General features: G+C 40.8%; 1 protein-coding gene across 2 annotated transcripts in view; it reads left to right on the forward strand.

The window, feature by feature from the left end:
- The first annotated feature begins 5769 nt into the window (after positions 1–5769).
- EPHA3 (EPH receptor A3) overlaps positions 5770–25270 on the forward strand; it is a 176332-nt gene continuing 156831 nt past the window's right edge. Inside the window, exons 1-2 of one of the 2 annotated variants that reach the window (XM_083854330.1) lie at positions 5770–6042; positions 21662–21726. In XM_083854330.1, the coding sequence (XP_083710456.1) occupies positions 5916–6042; positions 21662–21726 (192 nt within the window). In that variant the 5' untranslated portion in view covers positions 5770–5915. Of the gene's footprint in view, positions 6043–16467; positions 16544–21661; positions 21727–25270 lie in introns of those variants that run through there. The other variant, XM_083854329.1, reaches the window with a different exon arrangement.

Here is a 25270-nt window from a genome sequence, read left to right on the forward strand (position 1 = left end):
CTTGGCTTTTCTGGTTTATTTTTGCTGGTATTATGGTTGGACGCTTAGAAATGTTGATACAAGCCAGGCAGGTGAGGAACTTGCCCATGGAGGAACTTCTGAAGGAGCTGTGTACCCTGACAAATTCTGAGCTTATGTAGCTCCTAATTACTACAAATGATGCTGTTCTCACTTTCCAAGGTGATTAATCTCTCCCCAAAGTCCTGAGTGAAGCGGCTTTTGAAGCAAACAGGAACTCTCTGTCTCCATGCAGGCATTAGAATTGGGAACAAGCCTTTGGAAAATTGCTGTCCCCTTTTGAATTCTGATTTTCCTCTTGGGTGGTAGCATTTAGCTGGGAATTAGTAACCATATGTACAGCGTGCAATCAAATACCCACCCTTGCCATTGTGAGCAAAGGTATGAAATGATTTCATGCTTTGATGCTGGATGTGAAGCCGAGGGTTCTAAGATAATTCCACTTTATGGTCTTTTCCCCATCTTATTCCATCCCCTGATGCTTCCTTGGATGTGGACAGAAGTTGTGGTGCCAGTTCCATGAGATTCAAGAGGAGAAAACCAGGGAGGATATGAGGTGATTTGAGAAAAAAACAGCAAATGAACAGAAAATATACCTCAGTCATCTGCAGAATCTCAGGTATTCTTTACTGAGAAAAAAAAAAAAACAACAAACCAAAACATAAAATAAGATAATCCACTCTTGAATGCAAAAAGTTCCCTATGGAAATGAAACCATTAGAGTGTTCTCACATGTTGTGAATGCAGACTCTTCAGAGTATTTGCATTTTGCTGTCTAAAATTGCAGTTGGCCATGGGTGTTTCTCTCTGTTTTTTAGCTGGCAAAAATAGACGACCTATTTTGCTCTCAGTGTGCAAGCCTGGCTCTGCAAGGGCAAGGGAATTCTTCCAATCCAGCTCAGCCAGATTACGGAATTTTGCCTTTGCACTCTCCAAGTGCATTCCCCAGATTGGATGTTGATCCCTAGTATTAGAAGTGCTGTCATATTTATTTTAAATTGTGTCTGCCTATTTTTTGTCCAACGCTGCCTTGCACTTTCCTCTAGAAAAAAAATGAAAAAAGTCAGTGAGTTGAAATACATGAGAAAAATAATTTAATTTCTTGATTGTGGTGGTTTTTTTTTTGTTTTTTTTTTTTTTTTTTTTTTTTTTTTTTTGCCTTAGAACAGAAATTTCTGAACATTCTTTGTGACTTGCCAAGAAGAAAAACAATCTGATCAAACTTATCATTACGCACCTTACTGGAGGTCTGCCAGTGTCTCCATAATACGGTCTGGTTTTACAGGATTCATGGATTTCTACTGTAAGTGCTCCATCCTAAAGCTAAAATTTGGCAAGCTCTTTCATGGTAGCAATACTCTCTCCTGCACATAAATGTTGCTTTTCTCTGAAAACTGGCAGTAACGCTGGTGAAGCTTTTCTTTTATGGCTTCTATAGATTTTTGTTTACAGATAGGTAAATTCAGTCTAAGTGCTTGGACTGTCACCCTTTTATTGCATATTTAACAAACGATTCAGACTTTATGGGGGAAACTTGCAGCTAAACTGCATTTGCATTTTGCTTTTCTACCCTTTTCCATCTCCATACTCTTTTTCATTATGGGATTGGTGTGCAGTTGTTTCACAATTACAAGTTCAGCTTTGTTGCTGCTCAAAGCTGAGTTTTTTTATGCTGCCTTGTTAATCCATTTGTCTGGATTTTCACATAATTATTATGTAAGTATTGATTGGAAAGGGCTATAGCTTAGCTTTACATGACTTATTTAAAGTAACTTTTCACACTTCATTATCATTTGTTTTTATTGCATCCTGCCTTTTACTCTTCCACATCCTGCATTTCCTCATCTGCTTGCATTTTCAGGGCGACACTGTGCATTAGGAGACCTTTGAGTTATGCTGTAAAACCTCTCCCAAAGAATATTAAAAGTTAATCTACTTGGTTGCTCGTGGAAGGGTTTTTCCTCCTTGGTCACCATCTCCAAGACTGGCTTATGTCAGACTTAGGGTGAAATCAAGGAGCAGTGCTTCCATTTATAATATTTTTTATCTGAACACTAAATAATTAATATTAAAACAGATGCATACATATCTATATATATATAAAATATATATACTGAGGTGGTCATTTGGAGGCCTAACTGATAACTGAAGGATTCAAAAAAGCTGTCCCTGTTATGATTTATATGGAAAAGTTCTGTCACTGCAGGTCTGTGTGAAGGGAGGTGTATCAACATCACAAACAAGAACCTGCATAAATAAATCCCAGAAATTGAGGGAGAAATGTTCTCACGCCTCCCAACAATCCCATAGAGGCACAGGCGAGGCATCACTTGGGGACCATTGTTCTGCCTCCTCCCTGAATAAATGGGTGATTGTCCAGCCACCTTTCTTTATGAGTAGTGAACCTGTCATTAATTCTTTTTGTTTGTTTTTAAGAAAAATACTTTAAATCTCTAAGATTAGAACTTTCGTGTCATTCAATTAATTAAACGATGCCACTCAAGAGCCATAAACATTTAAAAGCTTCTTGGAAGCAGGCTGTGGCCCAGTCCATTGGATAAATTGATTGATTACTTCTGTGGCTATTCCTAATAATCTGCAGCATTTTTTCATTAGGCAGAAAGTTGTTTTCCTATTTAGTATGCAAACGTGGGATCCGGAGCATTCTGCCCATGTGTTATGATTTCTTTTTTCCATTATACAATCACAGAATGTGTCACCTCCCTGTTTACAAAAGAAAAATGTAAGAGATAAAATTTGTGTTTAGTAAGGATTTTGATCTCCAATATATTAAAGAAATTAAAGCCCAGGCTTGGCAGAAAATCATAAATCATAGTTATGCGTTTCTCCAGAAGGATTTTATGGATGCTAGGGCAAAGATATTACCATGTGCACTCTGGTTATGTAGAAATGCCACTAGAGGCTATTTTCTTTCTTCAAAGGTGCCCTTTAAGCTCACAGAAAATTACTCTTAATAGAGTAAACATGCAATTTGCACAAAACTAACACAACGTGCGTCAGAGAGAAAAAAGCCTAGTGAAAAATTTGTAATGAATTTAATCTTCCTTTCCTGCTGAGAATTTTCCCATTTTTTTTTGTTGAAGTTTTTTAAAAATTGCATTATTTATTTCAAAATTTTCCAAGTATTTCTTCTATTCATTTTTTCATTTGAGAGGTTTTCTTTCTTAAAAGTTTGATACTAAAATTTTGCATTACATGGATTGTGTTGTTTAATATTCTTTTCTTCCTGCATAAGATGACTCCACTGGTGCTGAGATATTTACAAATTCAGAATGTGATTGCTGTGAGTAACCTCAAAAACTCCCTTCTTTGGAAATATTTTTCCCCTAACTGAAACCATACTTTTGTTGGGTTTTGAGTTGATTGTCATCTTCATTCTTCCCCATTCCCCACCCCTCAGATTTGTTATCTTTCTTCACCATTTTTCTTTCACTCTTTTTCTTTCGCCTTTTCCTCACACCTTAAAAAAATAGATATATTTGCCTGAAATCATGAAAGTGGCTTCAGAGAGACCAGAACTAGTAGTTCTGAGAACTTTAGTAGGGTTTTAAAGACCTATGACAGAAAACAATGAAAACAGTTGTGTATTCCAAAAAAGCTGAGGAAAATGTTGGCAAAAAAGCCTTCAAACTAAAGAAAAAAATGTTTTTATTATTAGGGAAAGTTATATTTTGAGGACTGTGAATTTCTGGCCTTTTTGCTGTGGAAAAGCATCTTTGACCAATGAATGGAAAGGGGTGGTGAAATGAGACTTGAGAAGGACAAAGGAGGACAGGAGATGTTTTTCTCTGGGCCATCCATAGTCAACTGCATGACCAGACCACACTGCTCCTCCCTCTGCCCTTGGAGGTTTCCTGCTCAAGACCTCTGGGCATTTTTTCCATCTTTTGGAAGTCTGACCACAGAGGAAATGGGGTAGATAGTAAATATGAGTGAAAGGAAGGGTTGGAGGCATGAAACAAATGGTATTATATTTGACAATTCTTTAATTTGGTTGATTGAATAATCAAGTCTGGAAACAGAAAAGGAGATTAAAATCATGTTATTTTTTAGTGCTCATGTCCTCCCCTGTGCTCTCCTGAAACAGGAACGTGTCTGAGATGACATCTCACAGCCTTGTCTTTGCTTTGGCTTCCATACCTTTCCAACCCCTTCAGTGCAGTGCACCCCTGGCAGAGTTAAACCAGATGTTTGGGGGGTGCCAACACTGTGCAGGAGAGACCTTGGCATGAGTCCTGGCTTGCAACCAGTGCAGCACCTCCTCTTCTGCTGCTGGGGGCAGGGAAGCTGCATCGCTGCTGGAGCAAGCTAATGATTCTGTGTTGTTTGATAAACCTGGAGCTCAGGTGCTGCAGGCAGCAGTTCCCAGCTGTCCTGCTGGCCCTGGTGACCCTGAGGACAAAAAGACACACAGGACAACGAAGAAGGAGGTTGTTTAGATGTTCACCACACTGGTTTGAGAAAAACTGGGGATTGGTTTCTCTGCTGTCAAAGAGTTTTGATGTTAATTCTGCCATGTAGTTCCACATCTGTTGCCAAAGGCTTCTCTCCTCCCATCCTGTTGCTTGCTGTGTGTGCAGAGAGCACATGGACTCAGAGCTAGACTCTGCGCTACGAGGATGCATAACTTTGGTTTGGATGGAAGTATTTATTTGACCTCAGTATTATTTAGGTATTTCCCCATTTTCCACAGAACCACGCTGGGTGGCTCTGGAGACCTGAGACGAGTCACTTGGGGAGGAAGTTGTCCATATTGTGAAAAAACGATCTACAGAAGAGGAAGCTTGGGAAGCGCTGCTCTGCAGCGATTCCCCCTGAGAGCAGTGGAATAGCAGCATCTCACGCCTGCTTCTCTGCTCTGTGTTCTGACAGGTACTCTGGGGCCTCTGATGGGCTGCAAGGACTGAAGGAAAGGTGCAAGCACGAAGAGAACGCTTCTAAAAAAGTCCTCATTTCACATGGCAACTTCTAGAGTAGAGCTACACACTGCTACAGAGAGCAGCTCTTAGGTGGAGGCCCCTGCCCCAGTTTGCTTTAGTGATGGCAAAGTCAGTCTGTTCTTGGTGCCAGAGTTGTGGTGCGGGCTGCACCGGAGTCCCCTCGGGCAGCCAAGGGACCAACGATGTAATTGGCGCTTCTCCGGCAAGCCAGCTACGGCTGCAGCCTGGAACTCCCGAGGTTTTACAGCCTCTTTGCCGCCGCATTCCGCCCGGGAGAGCCCGGTAATTGGACACGGCCGGATCGGAGCTGCCTGCAACACCCACCCGGGGCTCCCGAGTTACGTGACTCGCGTCAGCCCCTATTGCAGAGCCCCCGCTCCGTGTGACGGGGCATCTCCCGGGGCTGGGACCGGGATATCTCCTGCGGCTGGGGGCGGGCTCCGGGGTATCTCCGGGACTGGGCTCCGGGGTGTCTCCCGGGGCTGGGCTCGGGGCATCTCCCGGGGCTGGGCTCGGGGCACCTCCTGGGGCTGGCGCAGACTGCGGGGGATCTCCCGGGGCTAGGGTCGGGCTCCGGGCATCTCCCGGAGCTTGGGCTGGGCTCGGGGTATCTCCCGGGGCTGGTAGCGAACTCCGGGGCATCTCCCGGGGCCGGGGGCGGTCTCCGGGCCATCTCCCGGGTCCGCGGGCAGGCCGGGCGCTCGGTGGCCGCGGCGGGCGGGGCGGTGCCGTGGGCGGGGCGCGGAGCGGGGCGGGGGCAGCGCGGCGGCGGCGGCGGCGGGGCCGGGCGGGGGCGGCCCCTCCCGGGCGCGGCGCGGAGGCGGGCGCGGGGCATGGTCCCGGCGCCGGGGCCGGTGGCGGCGGCGCGGAGCGGGCGCGGAGCGGTGGCATGCGGCGCGGAGACATGCGGCTGTGCCTGCGCTCTGCCCCGCCGACATGGACCGCCGCCGCCGCCTGCCGCCACCGCCGCCACCACCGCTGCCGCTGCTGCCGCTGCTGCTCCTGCTGCTCCGCGCCGCGCTCGGCGCTGCCGGCCGTCTGAGCGCCCGCCCCGGCAACGAAGGTGAGCCGCGCCGCGCCCGGGTGGCCCCTTCATGCCTCCTTCTTCCTTTCACCTAGTCCCTTTTCTCTGTTTATTTTTTTTTTCTTCTTCTTCTTCTATTTTTTTTTCCCCTTTCTCCCCCCGTTATTCCTCCCCCACCCCGCTCCTCCTTAAGGTGGTCCCGTGCGGCAGCGGCTCCTCGCTCCGGGAGCGCGGGGCTCGTCCTGGCGATGGATGGATGGATGGATGGATGGATGGATGGATGGATGGATGGATGGATGGATGGATGGATGGATGGATGGATGGGGCGGGCAGCCGCCGTGCCCTCCCTGGAGCAAAGCTGGCGGGGGCAGAGCAGCCCCGGCAGCGATGGGCAGCCCGGAGCCGCAGCCCCGGGGCGAGGCGGCAGCGGCGGGGAGGGGAAGGGACTCGGCAGGTGCCCGGGGCCAGCAGCCTCTGCCCCCGCTGCCCCCGCCGCCCTCCGCCCGGGGATAACTCCGCTCCCTTTCTCCTCTGCACGGCTGATCGTCCTAGCTTTCAAAACTTTTAATTAATAGGCAAAAGAAGCTCGTTCTCCTGTAAAGCCTCCTCCCGGTTTCCTTTAGCGGATTTGTATCGGATCGTGTTGTTTGTGTCGGATGTATGTCAAAGTGTTAAAGCTCTGTGTGGTGTGTGTGTATGTGAATGTGTGTAATTTTCCGGAAATAAAGACTGAGTGGTTTATTTTCTTTTGCTGTGTTAATTTTTAAGATGACATTTGCTGAAAACCCATGCTAGGTTTCAGGGAAAAAAAAATAAAATAGTGACAACCAGACACTGAGAAAGTGATTGAAATACTTGGGGAAAAAAACCCTAAAAGAGCCCTGTCCTTTCCCTATTAAGAAAAAAAAGAAAAAAAAAGAAAAAAAAAGAAATTGAGCTTCTGCTTGCTTGCACATAGAAGGCACTCGGTATGACCAGGATGTCCAGTGTAATTATCTGTAGGGATAAAATCTAGAGGGCAGAGGTTGTGAAGAGTTTCTAGCACCCAATAACCATGTAAAACTCGCACCTGCTTGAGTTGGATGGTTGTGCAGAGAAGCTCTGAAAATCTGTCAGAGCAATTGTTTCTCCCTTACAAATAATGTTGATGGACTTATTGATATTCGCGATGCTTGTGCGATAAGGCAGTGAGATAACAACTTTAAATGACTTCTGGAAGGAAAAAGAAACAGAGTAAAAAATAAATACAGAAAGATGCAAACTTTACAAATCCTGAGTAATCTTTAGTCAGTTGCTTTCATTGCTAGGAAATAATTACAGTACCATTATACAAGAAGAGCAGTACGTCATCTGTTTGTATGTTTTATGTAAATTTGTTTTGTATGAAGTGATTTATTGATTTTTTTTTTTAATGAGTATGCATTCAGCAATCACTTTTAAACCTCCAGATAAATGCTATTTTGTAAATATTGTCATGTCTCAAAAATGATTTTCAGAAATGAAAGCAAGAGTGTGACTAGGGGTTACTGTTGTCTTAGGGAATGGTTGGGGTTCTGTCAGTCAGTGGAGCAGCTCTGCCTCCATGGCAGTGGCAGGCAGACACATTCTGCAAACTGAGAGTGTCTATGCCAGAGATATATTGGAGCATTCCAGTTTGCAAAAAAACCCCCCACTTTTTGTGTCTTTGTTTCGAGTCGCTGGTGCTGAGAATTGAGAGAGGAGGGAAAATATGGGTATCATACGGAACGCATGCTAAGTACACTTGTCCAAGTCAGCTTCCAGCAAATGCTGCCTCCCTTCTCTCCTCTCAGCTTCAGAAGCTTGTACAGAATGAGCAATATTTTCAAAACTGGTAGTGAAAACAACACTAAAAATGCAGTTACTGGAGAGTGACCTGCTTTTGAGTGTTTGTTTTTTTTTTTTTTAAGTGTATGTTTCGCTAGGCATTTCAAAAACAGGAATACTGACAGTTTCTTTTAAGAAAAGAGATCAGCTCTAAAAGGCTTTTAATTTTTTTTTTTTTAAAACCCACATTTAGGAAAGCTCAGTAATTTTTTTTTCTTTTCTATTTACATTATACAGATTGATTGTGTGAGTTTAGAAATCTTAATTATTATAATTTGGTGATCCACTAATTTGATGAACAAGTGTTAGCATGCAGCTTTAAATCATGTTGAAGATGATGTTTTTCTCTATCAAATAATCTTTTTCTAACCACTTTATTTAAATTTCTGCTGTTGTTTCCATAAATTTCCTTCCAAAACTAGAGATAGATGTTTCTACATTTCTCTGGAGTATTTAGAAAAGTTTCTTTTTCCACCACTGAGAATAAAAAAAGATATTTTTGGATAGCATTTGTTAATGTAGGCATGTAGATAAAAAATGTCTACCTTTTCCCTTACATTTTATATTAAAGCTACTGTTGAAATTCTCCCCATAAATTGTTTTAACAACGGATGGAACTAATTTTTGGTGTGTTTGTACAGCTTAGTCTAACTTCTAGGGGATGTAAATGTTGCAATGGGCACGTAACAAGAGTGTGGGTAGAGCTATCAGAGAAGTAGCTCCTGAATTTATTTGACTTGAAATAATTATTTTTCTTGTTTTAATTCCAACTTTACTTAACATTTGCAATTAATATTAAAACTGATGACTGGTGGTGGTAGTAATACTACAGTGGAAGTGGATGGGATGAAGGGAGAAAAGGATGAAAGAGGGGCTGAAGACAAACTGCTGGCTTACTGCACTTTGTGGTGCTCGGTACATTCCTTTTTTGTCTTTTTCCTGGAAAGTTTGAGATTTTCTTAATTTGCTTCATCCCAGAGAAGTTTTATTTAGAGTTTTTTCTGGATAAAGAGTAAAATTTCCCCTGAGTTTCAAACTCTCTGCCATGAGAAATCTGCCTGCATTTTCCCTACAGAATCACAGGAGCTCAAGGAGGTTCTCTGAAGCTCAGATTTATCTCTGTTCACTGGTAAAAGGTGTGTGCCGTTTTCTGCGGGGCAGGAAAATGTCAGGAAGATTTAACATCCAACTTTTCCAGTTTGGAGTTTGCAGACTGAGCCCCATAGGTGCACAGAAACCACAGGTTCTCCTGTTCCACTCTGTTGGATATTCTCTGCTTGGTGAGAATTGTGTTTCTTTTTCCTTAGAAGGATGCAGTTCTCTTTCGGAATAATTCCTGTGGTATCACGAAATCAAATGAGTTCTGTCGTTTTCTAATTTAATAATTTCTCCTCAGTCTCTTCTGTAACTATATTGCCTGCCTGAGGGTACCAGCCACCTTAATTTCACTGTTTTATAACCCACAACAGTTAACACTTGACCTAGGTCATTAACAGGATTATCAGCAAATTTGTTTAAGCTTTTACTGACAACCTGAATTGCTTCAATAATATTTTGACTGTGCAGACAGGAAACTTCTTGTAACCTCTCAATCTAGCATAAAATTAATTTCTTGTGAACACAGCTACCAAAAGATCAATATGGGAAATGTGCTTACAGTACTTGGCTTCAAACAAGTGCCTGTTTTGGGTTTACAGTAAGAAGGTTCCAATCAGCCTCTCTTTTCAGTCTGTATTGGATTTGGGACTGCAGTTTCATCTTTCCAGCATTGATTACACTCTCAGAACTTTGCAGAGCCACTCAATTAAATGCACCATTTTTATCCGAGCTGGTCTCTGTTAACACTTAAAATTGCTAAAGACAATTTACTGTGCCTTTGTAGTAGTGACAGCTCTTGATGTGGTTTTGAAAAGTGTGCTGGTTGCACATGGAACAAAATTCTTGCCCAAGTCTTGCGTGTGATTTTGGGAAAGGCTGACAATACTGGGAACTTTTCAATAGAATCAGAAGAGGGAAATGCTTTTTACAAATCTTACTTTGCTCTATGTCATGTATCATTAGGTCAGGGTAAGTCTTCATTTCTCATGACACTATTCCTGCTGCTGCCCCTGGCTTGCAATTGAGTGCTCATCTGCAGAAGAACTTAAAAGTAGGTTTAGAAGTCTGAATGTGATACCTTTTAAAATTTAGTTTCTGAAAGCTCAGAGTCATGGAGGGCTAGAGACTGTTTGTCATACAGCTGTCTTATTCAAAGCTTCTGTGCTTAATCTTAAGCTGTATGATTAGACAAATAATAAACTTGTTTTAAAATTCACACCATGATGGTTTTAAAGCCAGGAGAAGTTGGGTAAATGCGTCATTTTCTGACAACATTTTTGATAGCAAACTGTAAAAATGCGGAATAACTTATTTTCTTTACTTTTTGTCACTGGGCTTTTTCTTGACATACTACTATTTCAGCATAGTATATTAAAAAGAAAAAACCCTCTCCATTGGCTATAGCAAACTTAAAGCAGGTGTTTGAAACACAGGGATGTGCAAATTGGACACAGCAATTAATTCCTATTGCAGTTAATTTGGACACAACGTATTTGCTGCCCAGTGAAGCACTCAGGGCAGAGAAATGGGTCAGAACTCTTCTGTACCCTCAGCTTCAGAAAAAAGGCACCACCAGATGGGCAAGCATGAAGCAGATAATAGGCACACCAAGTTTACAGTGGTTTGCACAAAAGCTTTGCAAATCAGGAGTGCATTCTGACTGAACTGAAATTTTTCATTCCCAGCTGGGAGGATGTACAAATTAGTTAGAATTTTTTTTTTAAATTATTCTCTGTTGGAGTTAGGTAAATTGCTATTAGTATACTTTCTTTTTGATTCTTTTGGAGAACTTGCAAGTTTTCCTTTAGGAAAATGTCTATAATTGCTCTTGTTCGTGTAATCCCCACTTGATGAAAGTTAAGAAATACAGATGCAGGTGTTCATTTTCTCGTTTTCAGAGCTCTGGATTTTATCACCAGTGAGGGTCACTACAGAGCTGTTACCAAATACCACAGTCCTGTTTGTGGAGTTTTACACAGAGCCTGAGTTAGTGCCATAAGATACCTGTAACTCGTGTAGCTTTGTAGCTGCTCTTTGATTTTTTTTTTTTCTGTTAAAGAAAATAAAAATAAATAAGTAACTGGAGCAATAATCATGCCTTTACTTATGGTGAAGTTCAAAGCTCTGCTCAGTGGAGCTGCTATTGAAACCCAGGAGGTAATTCTGATACCCTAAGGTTCAAAATTGGATATTTCCAGAGTTGTTAGATAAATCTCCAGTGGTGGGGCAGAGGGCTCTCCCTAACCCCCTGCCTTTCTAAAACATAATTCCAGCATCCAGAGTGCTTTTTCTGAAATGAAATATTTCTTTTGCATTGTTAGATTTGTTGAAGCATTGCTGAAAATATATTTGCGGGGAGCAAAAAACTTCCCTTAAGAAATGATAGAGTGAAGTAGAAGAATTTTTTTGTTTACTACTGTAAAAGTGATTTTGAATACTGTTAAATGATCTTTTTTCCTAAAAATTCACCACATTGGGGTAACCCTTATTTCTGTAAACACTTCAGAGCAGTAGCTTTTTTTTTTTTTTTTTTTTTTTTTATACCCCATATTTAAACCATTCTAAACAAGAACAAAAACTTTTAAACAAAAATAGGTTAATTCAGAAGATGAGATATGAACTCCCAGGAGTGTAATTTTGGAAACAGAGTGTGGTAGCAATTTGTGGGCTTAGGATTGTATTCCCCAGCAGCAGTCTTGTGTTTTTTTAGTTTCTTAGGCGCTCGCTAAATCCAATCTGCAGTTCTCATTTTGCAGTGTGAAACAGATGCAAGATTAAAATTCAGTCCCTTAAACTGAAAGTTCCTTTCAAATTTCTGCAGTGAATGAATGAAAGAAATAAAGATGTAGAAATAAAGATAATCCTGCCTGAAAGAAACCTTGGGATGGTGACAGAAAAGTTCCAGTCTGCGAGAGTGACGGGGAGCCAGAGTGAAACACCAGCACGTAAAGCCTTAAATTTGCAGAGATGTTATTAAATCAGACACATTGTAAGCAGAAACGGTTGTACCGCTCTCCTTTTTTTTTTTCCTTTTTTTTTCTGTTCATTTAACTACCATGTCCTGCTGTTTCAGGCAAAATATGGAGGAAAATCCCATTAGTCTACTAGGAAAAATATTGATGAAAGAAGAATAGCAGACCAAACGAACAGTGGTTGAAACTTGCTAGCAATTAAGAGAACAATAGGTTGAATGTTAAGGTTCAGTCAGTGCAGTTTAGTGTAATATGGTGTGGGAATGGTGATTTTTTTTTTTTTATTTCCAGCTAGTTTCTCATAATGTTTTTATATCTATATTTGGATAGAAAGATTTGCGTGGCATTTTTTTTTTAAACAATAATTAAACCTGCTCAAGTATAGCTGCCTCACATGAGAGGACAGTAATTAAAAACTGAAACTTTTAAACTGGTGCCTAGGTATGGAGGGGTTTGCAGGAAATCTAGAGTGACAAGTTACTCTTTAAATAAATTACAATTAAAGTACTAAAATATATTTTGGTCTGTGGTAGTCTTCCCACTAACTTTGTGCAGTAACAAATAACAACAATTGACATGGGATTGCTTAATTTAGTTGCTGAAGAGTTAGAAGGCAGCTAGAGGGGGTTTGTTCTTGATTTTTTTTTTAAGTGGCAAGGCTTTTTGAGAGATACATTTTGGAGGGGGAGAGAAGGATTAAAGGAAGAGAATAAGAAGGCAGAGATGAAGAAAATTGGATCTGAATATTAAAAAAACCCCCAAACTTCTTCTGATTACTGACGTTAGGAACCCAGAGTTCAGCCCTGACAGAGATCCTAACAGTGAGCAAGGCACAAATTAAGAAATTCCGTGCCTCCCTGAAAGTCTGAGCTTTGTTTACATTTGTAAGCTTCGTGACTCTGATTTACCAGTGGTGAATTTCCACTGAGGCTGCAGTTAAGAAAGGGTAAAGGCATTTTTACCGTTCTCTTTAATCTTGCTCTGACAGCGCTTTCCTTAAAAAAGAAAAAGAAAAAAAAAAAAAGAAAAACCAAGGCAAGTTATGTCTGCCCAGCCTTGATGTTCACAGGGAAAACTGACTTGATGCCTTTATCTTGAGACAGGTTCTGAGACGGTGAGGGCCTTACCCTGCAAAAACCTTTTTCCCTGTGATTTACCTCAGAAAACAAATGTCCCAGCAATGCTTGAGTGCTCCTGGAGTATGTGGTTCCAGCTGTGGAAGATGTTCTGTGCTCACCCAAACTCTCCAAAGAAAACCCAGCTGTAGGGAAAGCTCATCTGGTTCTTTATTCCCAGCCCACCTGCCCACCCTTCCTCTCATGGACATTTCCAATGGCCTGTGCCATTTTTTCTGTCCCTTCCCTTCCAGAAATCAACATTCAGCCAGAAAGAATAGAAGGCGAAGATCATCTTTTTCTGATTTGAAGGGCTGTGTGCCCAGTCTTCTTTTTACTAAAAGCTATTTACCAGAGGGAGGGATGCTTTGACCCTGTAGATGCCCAGAAGAAAAGACAAAAGAGAAGAATTGAATGTTTCATGGTATTGCTTTTCCTGAAAGAAGGGCCAGAGCTAGACAGAGAGTGTTCAGGAAATTAAAACAGAAGTTTTCCATGCAAACCAAGGAAAGAAACACTGGAGAAGAGGCGTGAGGAACATGCTTAGTTTGTGGAATAGAATGTAAACCCGAGCCCTTTGTGGTAAGGTGGTGGAAGCAGAAGAATAAGCAGAAGACTTGAATATGAAAGTGTCTGGCGGGTCGATGGGAATAGAGCAGTCATTTAGTCATTTACCTTTGTTATAAATATTTGTGCTTCTCACATATGGAAATAGTGAAAAAAGATGTTAGTGGGGTTTTGGTTGCAAAGGCAGCAAATGAAGTCGGGGCAATTCCATTTTTCATACGGATAGCTCAGCACACATGTTCTGCATTAATTACCTCCATAAATTCTGTTAACCTGGCAAACAATGAAAATATCATGTTGGTGACATCACTGTATTGGAAAATAAGAATGGGTTCAGCATCTTGGTTTTCTCAGCATGACATTTGAGGGGATTTCGTATACTATTGGCATTTTACTCCTGCAGTTTGCACCATGGTGTTGAGTCATTTGTTCTGTGGGTTTATTTTATCTCTGGGGCAGCCATGTAAGGATCCAAGCATTCCATGCAAGCTGGAGATCTTTGTTCATGGAAGTAGAGAAGAAAAGCTTGACAAAATTATCAGGGCACACTTGAGTATGTGGCTTTCCAAATGCAGTGGTTCAGGATTCTCAGAATTGTTTTACGATTCTTGACTTCTGTGCTTTAAACTTAGAAAAACAAAACTCAACCAAGCCCAACCCAACTCTATTTTTGTTTTTCTGTGCCCCATGCAAGGAGTTCCTTAAAAGCAATTTTTTTTTTTTTTTTTGTGAGTTGTGGCATGCTGCCAGTTGATTCACTTGGGGGATATCACAGCCTTTTTAACAAATGAATAGTCATTTCCTGGACTTATGTTCTGGTCCCTGTCTCAAAAATTTCTGTCCTCCAAAGGGATATTGATCATTTGCTGTGGACTTTTTTTAATTCCAGGACCTTGAATATGTTTGAACAGCAGTAAAATTTGTGGGAACCTTGGAACTTCTAGTTAGGGGTGTTTCACATGCCCAAGAGTCTTTTCTGTGACAATTTTAGTGTCACAGATTCTAGAAACTGAGCGTGTCATAGTAGGTTTGGACTTCTCAGCTTACCTTAAGTGAACTTGGACACTGACTCAACATTTATTTTCCCCTTTAAGCTGCTAAAAGTCTTCCCAAGGGGGATCTTTGTCACGCTCCAAATCTACCAGACCTTCAGAGAGCTCAGTTCCGTAAAACTAGTGAATACTGGAAATTCCTTTTTTTTTTGTTCCAAGGGAATGTAGAAGTAAAAAGAGATGTGCAGTGTGGTTAAACCTTTCTGAGAAGTGCTTTAGAAGTTACTGAAATGATTTGAGTAATGTTTGCTGCTGAGTTTTGGCTAGACATAACATGTGGTGCCATTTTATGTGTCTCAGGGTTTGGGCACCCGACGGGACTGACAAATATGACACATCCTACAAGAGAGCCACTTCTATTCTGGGCTGATAAAAGGCAGGGATTGGCAGGGTTTTGGTAACTCAATCTCATCCACAGTTTCTGGGATTTTTTTTTCCCTTTGAGAGAGGGAAAAAAACCTTGGGGTTTAGAGGGAATTTAAACTCCCTTTCAACACAGTAGCCCCCATTTTGCATTTGCATATTTAACATGGTGCCTCAGTGATATCAGATTTAATGTCAGAGTGGTGGAATGGAATGAGATCTGTAGGATTTGTGTTTGAATGTGAGTTCAGCTAAGCTCTAATTCAGGTATCTTGAAGCTTTCTGCTTCTTGCTTTTTGTAGGAGGTACTGGAAAACGACCAATTGGAACCATTAAAAAAATGCAAAGAAGCAAAGGCAACACAGTAATTTGGAACCCATTAGGTTAATCCATTTTTAATTTTTATATCCTTGTCTTAATGAAAAGAACTGGCACATATCAACTTACAGGAAATAGCCTAATAAAACTGAAACCTTATTAGGCCCCTTTGATAAACAGTGCATTCCAGCCCACCACCAGTCATATGTTTTTGCATACTTGGAAATTGAGCTTTGTGCCACTTTAACAATATCAAGAGAACGCTCATGTTTCAAAGCAATAAAAAAGAAATAAAAATCCGTTTTGCCTGTTTTCGTCACTGAGAATGGGTGGATGGTTGTCTCTTTTCCACAGGCAGGCTCCATACTTAGCAAAAAGAGGAAGACCACTGGAGAGCTTCCACTTAGCATGGAGTGCAGGTGATATTTTAATTTATAGGCATTCCTGCACTGCTGATTGCTGTCCTGTATTTCCTCCTTCATGGCAGTCTTTGGAGAGAAACCTGCAGTGAGAGCTTGCTGCTTTGGCTGCTTCTTATTTTTCAGCTATAGGAAAAGCTGAGGTATCTAAATCTGGCCTCAGACGCTCTTGGGGACTGTGTTTGATCAGAAGAGTAAAATCTGGGAGGAGGAAAATTAAATTCTTCCTCTTCAAAAATTGTGGGAAGCTGCCATAAAATTAGAATTTGCCAAATCATCCAAATTGATGGTGGAAGCTTTTATGTTCTGCAGAAGCAATAATCTCTAGGGTAATTTGACATATTTTTCTAGTTTTTTGTCTTTTCATCTGATATTTGTAACAAAATCTCTTAATGTTGGAGAATTTTTACTGAATATTTAAATGAAAATAATGGAGGCTTGGTCTTTCCAGTCTTTTCTGAAGATTCCTGTGGTCAGTATTACAGCAACTGTTTTGTCCTTCATTTTGGTTTCTGTTTGCTTGTTCATCCCTTGCCCCTACCCCAGTGGAGTCCTTCAGTCAGCAATTTGACCACAGATTGAACATGACAGTTGCCAAATTTGGAATGTTCTGCACAAAATCATATTTGTGTTGTGCAGTGTCACAGTGCAGGCAGGGAGGGTTGAAAGTGCAGACCTCACAGGGCTGTGCCTCTCTCAGGACTGCAGCCTGGCTTTGGGCTGCATCAGAAATCTCAGGTTTGGGAAACAGCTTTTGAGTAAATGGGCCAAACGGTTGGCGTGTGGGTTGGGTAAGTGCTGCAAAGTTCTGCTGGCTCTTTTTAGATAATTTTCTTCTGAGCAGTTGCTAACATCTTCACTAAAATATTTGAGGGGAAATGCAGGACCATAAAATCACAGGAGGCTTGACTTTTATTATTGAGCAAGCAGCAAATCAGGCTGCTTAAAACCAGGCTTCACGGTTGGACACCTTTTTATTTGTTGTCCCTTCCCAAAGGTTTCTTGGTCTGCCTTAGCTGGTTTCAGCATGATTTTGGCAACATCAGTGTGATAGCTGATCCTAGCTGGAAATTCAAATTGCATCAAGTTGCGACTTTGGCCTTGCCCGAGTTCTGCCTGCCTGTCTATAAATGTTGGTTCTAGCCCCAGAATAATCCAAGACACAAAGGTGATCTGCTGCCACTGCTGGGCCAGTGGAGAGTTGAGAAGACTCAGATCTGTGTTCATAGGTGGATGTAAATACAGGTGCAAGCCTCCTTTGCTGGGAAGGGTTCACCATTCCAAAAATGTACATCAGGCTTTGTGCTGACTCCGCTCGGTCCCACCCCAAAACCAAGTTCTGGCTGACTTTCTACCAGAGTATTTTCTTTGCTGCTTGGGATTATATGACACATTTCAATTAGACTTTAACCAGGTTTTTTTTTTTTTTTTTTTTTTTTTTTTTTTTTTTTTTTTGGTTGCATATCAATTTTAATTTTTCCTGTTTGTTAGCATTTTTTAAATAACTAACCAGAGTGTTTCTAAACACTAAGTTTGTTGCCAAACAAGAGATGACAACATAGTGGTGTGAGGTTTTTTTATGCATTTTTTTTAATGATAAGGGAAAACTTTAATTAGCTGAAGAAAAAAAAAATTATGTATCTTTTGACATTGGCTCTGTATTTTCTTTGTAAAGAAGACAATTTGGAAATGCATTCCACTGGTGAAGTTGTTTGTAGGTGGTTCTCTAAAAATTGCAAGTTGCAGGATCGTGTTCCCTAGCAGGCTTTCCTCGTTTCTTCAGCAGTGAGGGGAATCTCAGAGTGATTCTACCTGGCACAAGATTTGTTTGTTTATTTTCATTCTTGTGGGAGGTATTTATACTGTTTTCAGTTCATTGTAGCAGTTATTACTCCACATGTTTCTGGAAATGCTGCAGCTTTCAGACTGTCTTCAGGAATCACTTTAGTTTTAGGGTTCTTTTCTGAAACATGCTGTTAGTGTGCCCTGGAGCATCAGTCCCAAGTCTGGAAGCAGTTTCTGGTAGCACAAGTGTCATATTCCACCCAAGCCTCCATTCATCTTCTGCTTGTTGCCATGAGAGGGAGAGTGAGAGAACTTTGGCTTTCACATCTGCATCCCTACTCCATGTTGGAAAGAGATTCGTTCTACCCCCTGGAAATCCACATGGAGGGAGCTGATAATGCTTTCTCTTGTGGCTGTGCATGGGGAAGGCCAAGAGAATCAGGCAGGAGAGAGTCTCTAGAAAGAGAACATGTTCTGATTTGGCATTTTAGGGGTGTGCTGCATTGGCAGAAATGATGCATTGTAGTGTGGTGAGCGGGGCTGTTGTACAGGAGGACCAGATCACTAATTTTCAGAGTCAGAAGTCATGGCTGCTCATCTTAATACCAGTGAATTCTCCTTTAGAATTACCACTAGCTTTAAATCAAGTTAATTACATGATGGGAACCAATGCAGGACACTGAGACAGTTAGACAGCACTTTATTTATTTACTTAAAGTGGCTTTATGAGAGCTCCTCCGTGTCTCCTCAGCACAACCAGGAATCCTTTCCAAGGCATTCTGTTGGAAAGAATTATCAGTAGCAATTAAACTGTTCATCTTTTTAAGAGTAACCCTTGGTAACTGGCTGGTGAGCCTCAGAGATTTTTCTAGGAATCAGCTGAGTGATGGTCACACAGTTTTGCAGGAGGAGTTGGTACAAGGAGAGCAAATGAGTTGTGTGAGAAACTCATAAACTTCTTTCATCTAGTAAATACATGACTATAGGCATTTGTGGGATATTTAAGTATTTGCTTTCATTTAACTGTAAAAGTATGTGGAAAAACGAATGAGGATGACACTGAAAAATGCCTGCCAGTGAGGATCCGACTGGGTAAATCTTCATGAAACATTTCATGAATTGGTTCACAAAATGGACCTGACCAAGGGTGGTATTTTGTTACACTAAAGACTCTATCAGGATTAAAAGAAGTTGTAATGAGTTAATGTAGGAATAAAGTGCTTGGGTGGAACATTTTTACTTTTTGCCTAACCATCCAAATCCATGAAAAAAGCCAAAACAGACAATTGCTTTCTGACCCATTCTTTATGTATTTCTTATGTCTTAGTGTAGGGAAATGCTATTTTCCCCTCCAGTTTCCAGATTAATATGTAGTGTTACGATATACAATGACAAAATGTACCATTGCTTCTTCCAGTCATTTTAGTCTAGAGACCAGGATTTCATCTTCTAAGGTCTGTTTTATTGTTAACTCTCTTAAATCACAGGGAAAATGAGTGCCCTACAAACTTTTTATCAGGAAGAGGAAGGTGGTTTTTTTCAGGTTACTACTTGAAAGGAATTTTTTTTGCATTTTAGATACTATTAAAGAACAGCACAACACACATCTGAACTAGAAGCCTCCTGTAGCCAGTGTGAAAAGCTCCCTTGTAAGAACTTCTAAAATGTAATGACACAGGTTTGAGCATGGAAAAGTAGTGGTTCCAGCCTGAAGGAGATGAGGAAAGCAGACTGAAGGAGAGGAGCTGAAAAATTATTCTTGACTTCATAGATTTGATCCTGATGGTGTCAAGTTGCCCCATGGCAGAGACATCTGCCTGTGGTGGGGATATTGAATATTTAATTGCCACCCATGTCCTGTTGTGATGCCTGTGAGGACAAGCTGGACCATGCTGGGCAGATCTAGAGAGGGGAAACTGCCACCAGGCTGTGGGCCCATTGCCTGCTTATGTTTTGCAGATGCAACTGAAGAGTTTGGATTGAGTTCAATAATTTCAGAGTGGCTGCAATCATGTTTTCAAGAAGCTCGTTGTGAAAGAATAAATATATCACTTAAGTTTGCTCCTGAGTGGTTTGCCTCAGCCACTTCTTGCCAAGTGGTTTTCCTCAGGAGTCACTCTTCCCTCAGCACCATGCAGTGCAGATGCACAGATCTGTCCCATCCTGGGAGATGCAGAATCTGTGGGAATTTCTGCTAACAAAAAAGGAGAAGCATGCTTTTTCCTTCTGAATTTTTATTGCTGTTTCCTTTTTACGGATGCAAACCTTGCCTGCCTAGGGCCACGTGTGCTCAATAAAGGACTGACTGGTTTTTCTTTGTGTTCGTGATTGAGGACTGGATTCAGGGCTAAGAAACATGTAGCACTGGATTAGGTTCTTTCTGTAAGATTAGTAAAGATATTTTGTTTATTGATGTAGATAAAATAATGCTATTGTTTTCTTTTAAAGGGGTGTATAACTGCAGGGGGAACATTTTTCCCACATAGATGGCAGAGCAGCTCAGTTGTGGCAGTGTAGCAGTGCACATCTATCCATACAAAACACAAATATGTCTGCACACAAATGTAGAAAATATGTTTATTTATGGTTCTTTGTAGCACAGTCTTATTTCTAATACTGTACACCTGTGTCTCCTTCTGTACAACCTAATTAACAGTAAAAATAATGCCTTCAGAGCTCTGTTTTTTTTTTTAAGTGGTGTCCAAAATTAGTCAGCAGTTAAAAGGAGAATGATGAAATAATACAAGTAGCTTAACTCAGCTGATTCATAGATATTCTCCCTGATTTTCTTTTTTTGTTCTTCCTATTCTTCTGTTTGCTTGGAGCACCGATGCTCAAGCCATCTGGTTATAGGGACAGTGACAACTCTTCAGGTTGACAAACAGAGGATGAAGTTTCTCCAGTGGCCACCTCTAATATATCTGTCATTGCCAGGTGTCAAAATTCCCTAGCATATGCTGAGATTTATTTCATTTCTCATTATCATTAATTTCCATATTGAAAGGGGAAAAAAATAAAGAGGATATGGGGGGTGGTGAACACACCCAGCAAAACTAAGCCCAGATTGCAGGTAATAAATATTACAGTGTTGCCATGCTGAGTATTAATACTTCATTAGTTTATATAGAGGCTATTTTCTTTTGTACAATATTTTGTATAAATTCACCTGTTCTGTTTCATGTTGATAAACAAGTAGTTACTTAGGGAAGTGTGTGATCAAGCACTTGGAGACTATATGGCCAAAATGAGGAAAAGAATTTGTTTTTGTACTTGTAGGAAAACAAATAAATAAATGCCAAAGAAGAATATTCTTTAATTTGTGTGTATGTATTTATTTTAAATTCCCATTGTGTCTAAAAATAAGTATAAACCCACTGAGATTTGATTGACTGGAAAATGTCTGTCAGACTGTTTACAAATAAAATCTTCCTTCTCATGCTGAAAATTACTGCATGGCTCAGAAAAAAAAAGGTAACAGCAAGATTAGCAATCAATTGATGGCCCTCTTTAAAAGCAGGTTTGTCTGAACTTGTAACATTGTAAATAATTACTTTTGTATCTAATATGTTACACATGACATTTAGAAAACACTACTGCAATACAATTTGAGAACAAATTAGATCAGAAGCAAGAAAGAACTGCAGGAAGGACTTTAATCAGCTTTCATTATTTATCCCTGCATTCTGAGAAAATTATAGATGCCAAATACATGCCTTTAATCGAATAATGATTTAAATATTCAGATCTCACCGTTTCGGTTAGATGCAGTGACCCAAATTTGAGGCATCCGAGGGGAAAACGCTGTGGTTTGTGCAGCTGATAGAGGAGTTCTGTTCCCACCCCCTGCTGCAATTAATTTAGCTAGTGATCCATTGTTTGTTTTTTGTCACTTTCCTGGTTTTCAGAAGTTGCCCTGTCTGCTGTGCATAGTGTTTTAAGCTAAACAAGACGATCCTTTTCATTTGTCTGTCTTTTTCTTCTGTGCGGCTCCACTGCCAGGCCACCTGAACAAATCAACTGCTCACAAGGTCCTCAAATAAACACAGCTCTGGGTATGGGTAACTGAGGTTAACTGCGCAGAGGCAAACGAAACTCATTCCTCTTCCTTGTGTCTTCTTTTGCAGTTAATCTGCTGGATTCAAAAACAATTCAAGGGGAGCTGGGCTGGATCTCCTACCCGTCGCATGGGGTGAGTTCACTAGAGTGTGAAATGGAAAAGTGCTGCTACAGACCAATGTGCTATTTAACCATTGTTTCCTCTTCAGAGGACACCGTGCAATAAGGCTTTGGAGCTTCAAAAATAATCTGCTCTCAACTTGCAAAATATGTCTTACACAGCTGTGGGGCCTTCTCTTTAGAGCACACATCCCACTGCAGGTAAACCCCGGAAGAGCTCATTGCTAGGGGAGAAACATGAAAGCAAGACGTGCACTGAACAACAGCAGCAAAAAGTTCTCTTTAAGTGCTGCTTCTTCTCTATGGTAAAGTGTATTTCTAAAAGAGATCATGGCTCTGCTTCATGGTGTTGCTTGCTAATTTGTTCAGATGGAAGTAGTGGAAGGTGAAAAATGTGTGAACGTAGTTAATTGATGTAAGTACTTGTTTGGAACTTTTGTGCTTAATTGTTGCTGAACTCTTCAAGTTATGACTTGAAGTATTACTACAGAAAGGTCTAAATAATATTCTGGAGGTGGTTGGTGGTTGTTTTGTTTACCTTGTATCCAGATCTAATGAAACTGGAGGTTCTATTGGAAGATTTAGAAGTGCAGTCTCAAAGCACCTGTGCTTTGCTAACTCCATCATTTGTAGTTTTTGCCAGCAGATTCTTTATAAAAAAAATCTTGGTAACATAATATTGATGACTAAATAGTGCGTATCTGTCTAGGTTGCTGATATGTGTTCACTCCCCACCTCCATGTCTCTGTGGAATGTGTGTGGATGGAACATCCCATCACTCTTTCTGCATTACATGGTGCAGATATGCAGGATGACTCTTGCATTCCTGCATTCTGTTTCCCCAAAAACAACAAAAAAAACCCCTCCACTTGGCAAGTTGAACCCCCATGTCCAGAGCTACCCTTGCTCTCTGAGAAGGCTGAGCCATCAATTCTTTGTTGAAAGAAAGTACCTGTGAGACTTTCTTCTGCTATTCTTTCATTTTTTAAGTAGCATTGGGCAAGCTGTTCATTCACCTTTATCACCTTTACAGAATCAGTGTTAACAATGCCTTTGCATCTCTGTCTCATGGGATTGCTTTGCTAATGTTTAAGTTGTGCCTTCTTGATATTAAGCATTATGCAGGTGTTTAGCAGTATTTAAGGATGAAGGTTTGGTTCATTTTTTGAGTTTATGCTTGGATTTCTCTCTGCGTCTCTGGATAAAATTGTTCCATTCTCATGGGAAAGATGTGGGAAGAGGGTTCAGGTTTCTTCCTAGTTGCTTTTTCTGCTGACTTTTCCCAATAAGAAACGTCTCTAAACAGGATGTCCAAGAGGGAACTCTCCAGCAATTTCTAGCTCATCAGGGTTGGTTTTTTTTTTTTTTTTTTGTTTTGTTTTGTTTTGTTTTGTTTTGTTTTCACTTGCATTTTTTCTCTCCCAGCTCCCGCTGCTCCTCTGCTTTGCTCTCCTGCTCTGTTCAGCTCCTTGCAGCTGTGCAGATCTGCTGCTCTGCTCCCTACAGCTGTGTCTCTCCTGTTTGGATGCCTAAAACAGTTGGTAGGGAATGATGCAGGGTATCATGGGGGCTATAAGGAAAACAGATGTGCTGCATTACCCCACCAAAAAGGGCCCCCGGATCTGTCAAGGCCAATTTTATTGGCTTCTGCAAATTTTTGTCAGGTAAATCCAGCCCAACTTGTTGTTTGCGTGTGTTTGTACATGCTGTTCCTATTTACTGCCATATCCACGGATGTCGAAGCCAAAGTAAATCATGGAATTTCACTGATGTTCTTACAAGTTAATGAAATTCTTAGTTAAAAATCGCATGGCAGTAAATTAATGTAGATCATATGCTGTGACTGCATTTGGAAGAGAACTGAGGCTTTAGACTGCAGTCATCGAAATACCTTGAAATTTTAAGCTTACATATTGAAATGTAGATGTAAAGTACAGAAATAACAATGTTTATCCTATCCAAATTGGCATTTTGCTGTAAAATGGTGACAACTTGAACATCGTGTGAGAGAGGCGCCGCCTTCTTACAGCCCTTTATTTATAGTCAATTAATTAAACCTGGTAAATATGGCTGTGTCTGTCTCTGAGCTAACTAAAATATGAACTTAAACTTCAGTGGAAAAACATTATAATAAAGATGTCACATCATATTGAAAGATTGCTAATAGCAGAGCAGTGATTTACAAGGTAAAGCTGATAGAGCTGCACTGGAGGCTGTGACTCACAAATGAGAATATTGGTCCTGTGCCAGTTCCTCTCGAGCGTGGAGCAGCGTTCACCTAAATGTCAGTACACCAAAGCTGGTGACTTACAGAGTTTTTAAAAATAGTTTAACTGAAGTGTTTAACAAACCTCTTACTATGTTAATAATTTTATCCTGTTGATACATGATATTGATTGATTGATTTCTGGCAAAATGACCCAAATTGATTGGCTCTTGTTTCCAGCATTCAAGAGCTCTTCTTTATTCCTTTAAATAGGACTTTGGGCATATGTAATAATAGCTTTCCAGAAATTCCTGAATATTCATGTTAAGGCTTGTAGCTCATTTGTATTCAGGGGTTTGTGTGTCCCACATGAGCACACTGTAATGGCAGTGGTTTAGACTCTGGTGAGTAATATCATCCTGGAAGAATGTGATCTCTCCTTGAACCATCCCACACAGCCACAGCCTTGGCTCCAGGAGCACTGGTCTGGTCAAGCTCATTAAAACCCCACCAGCACAAAGCATTGGCCCCTCCAGATAGCAAGGCACAAGAATTAAAAAATATAATAGCAGGTTTTGCTGATGCTTGAGCATGATTGGCAGCCGCCACAAGGCCTCTGTCCTGTGCCACCATCCCCAGCACCTGCCCAGGCAACCTTTTTGTGATGCCAATCAGTCAAGCCCCAGCTCCATTTCTATAGGTTTCATTAAAAGGGAAAGAAAGAAGAGCTACTTACTCTGTGCAGAGTATATTATTGATATGCTGATTAAGCATAATGCAAATGATCATTAACCGTAATTCACATAAATTACTGCAGCACAGATGTGGGGGTTGGGAGGATAAAGCAAGTCACTTTAATAATATACAAGAGAAATGTGATGGATAATTCATACAGGACAAAAGGACTACAGTCTAAACCCTGGTCTGCATATTCATGGGAGGAATTATATTGGTTTCAGCATCATTTTTTAGGGAGAAAGATGTATCTGACTCCTGCTCCATGATTTTTTTTTTGTGAAGTTTGAAAAAAATAAATACATTAGTGACATAATCTCAATCCATCGTTCTGCAGTCATGCAGCTTGTGACTCAGTCTTTACGTGTTAATTAGTCAGGTTTATGGACTTGAAATTTTTGGTCTTTTTTTTTCACACAGTCAGTAGAAGAGTAACAGAAATCACTTTTATCTTGTTTTGTTTGTAGCTAGAGAAGGGAATGCTGTGGCATTTTTTTACTGTCATGTAGAAGATAATTGTCAAAAAAAGAAACCAAACCAAGTCAGGAAAAACAAACCACAAGAGAAACAACTCTAACAAAAAACCCCCGAAACTCAATGAGTTCTGTACGTGGCA

This window comes from Zosterops lateralis (assembly GCF_965231275.1).
Source record: "Zosterops lateralis genome assembly, chromosome: 2".
NCBI lineage: Eukaryota > Metazoa > Chordata > Aves > Passeriformes > Zosteropidae > Zosterops > Zosterops lateralis.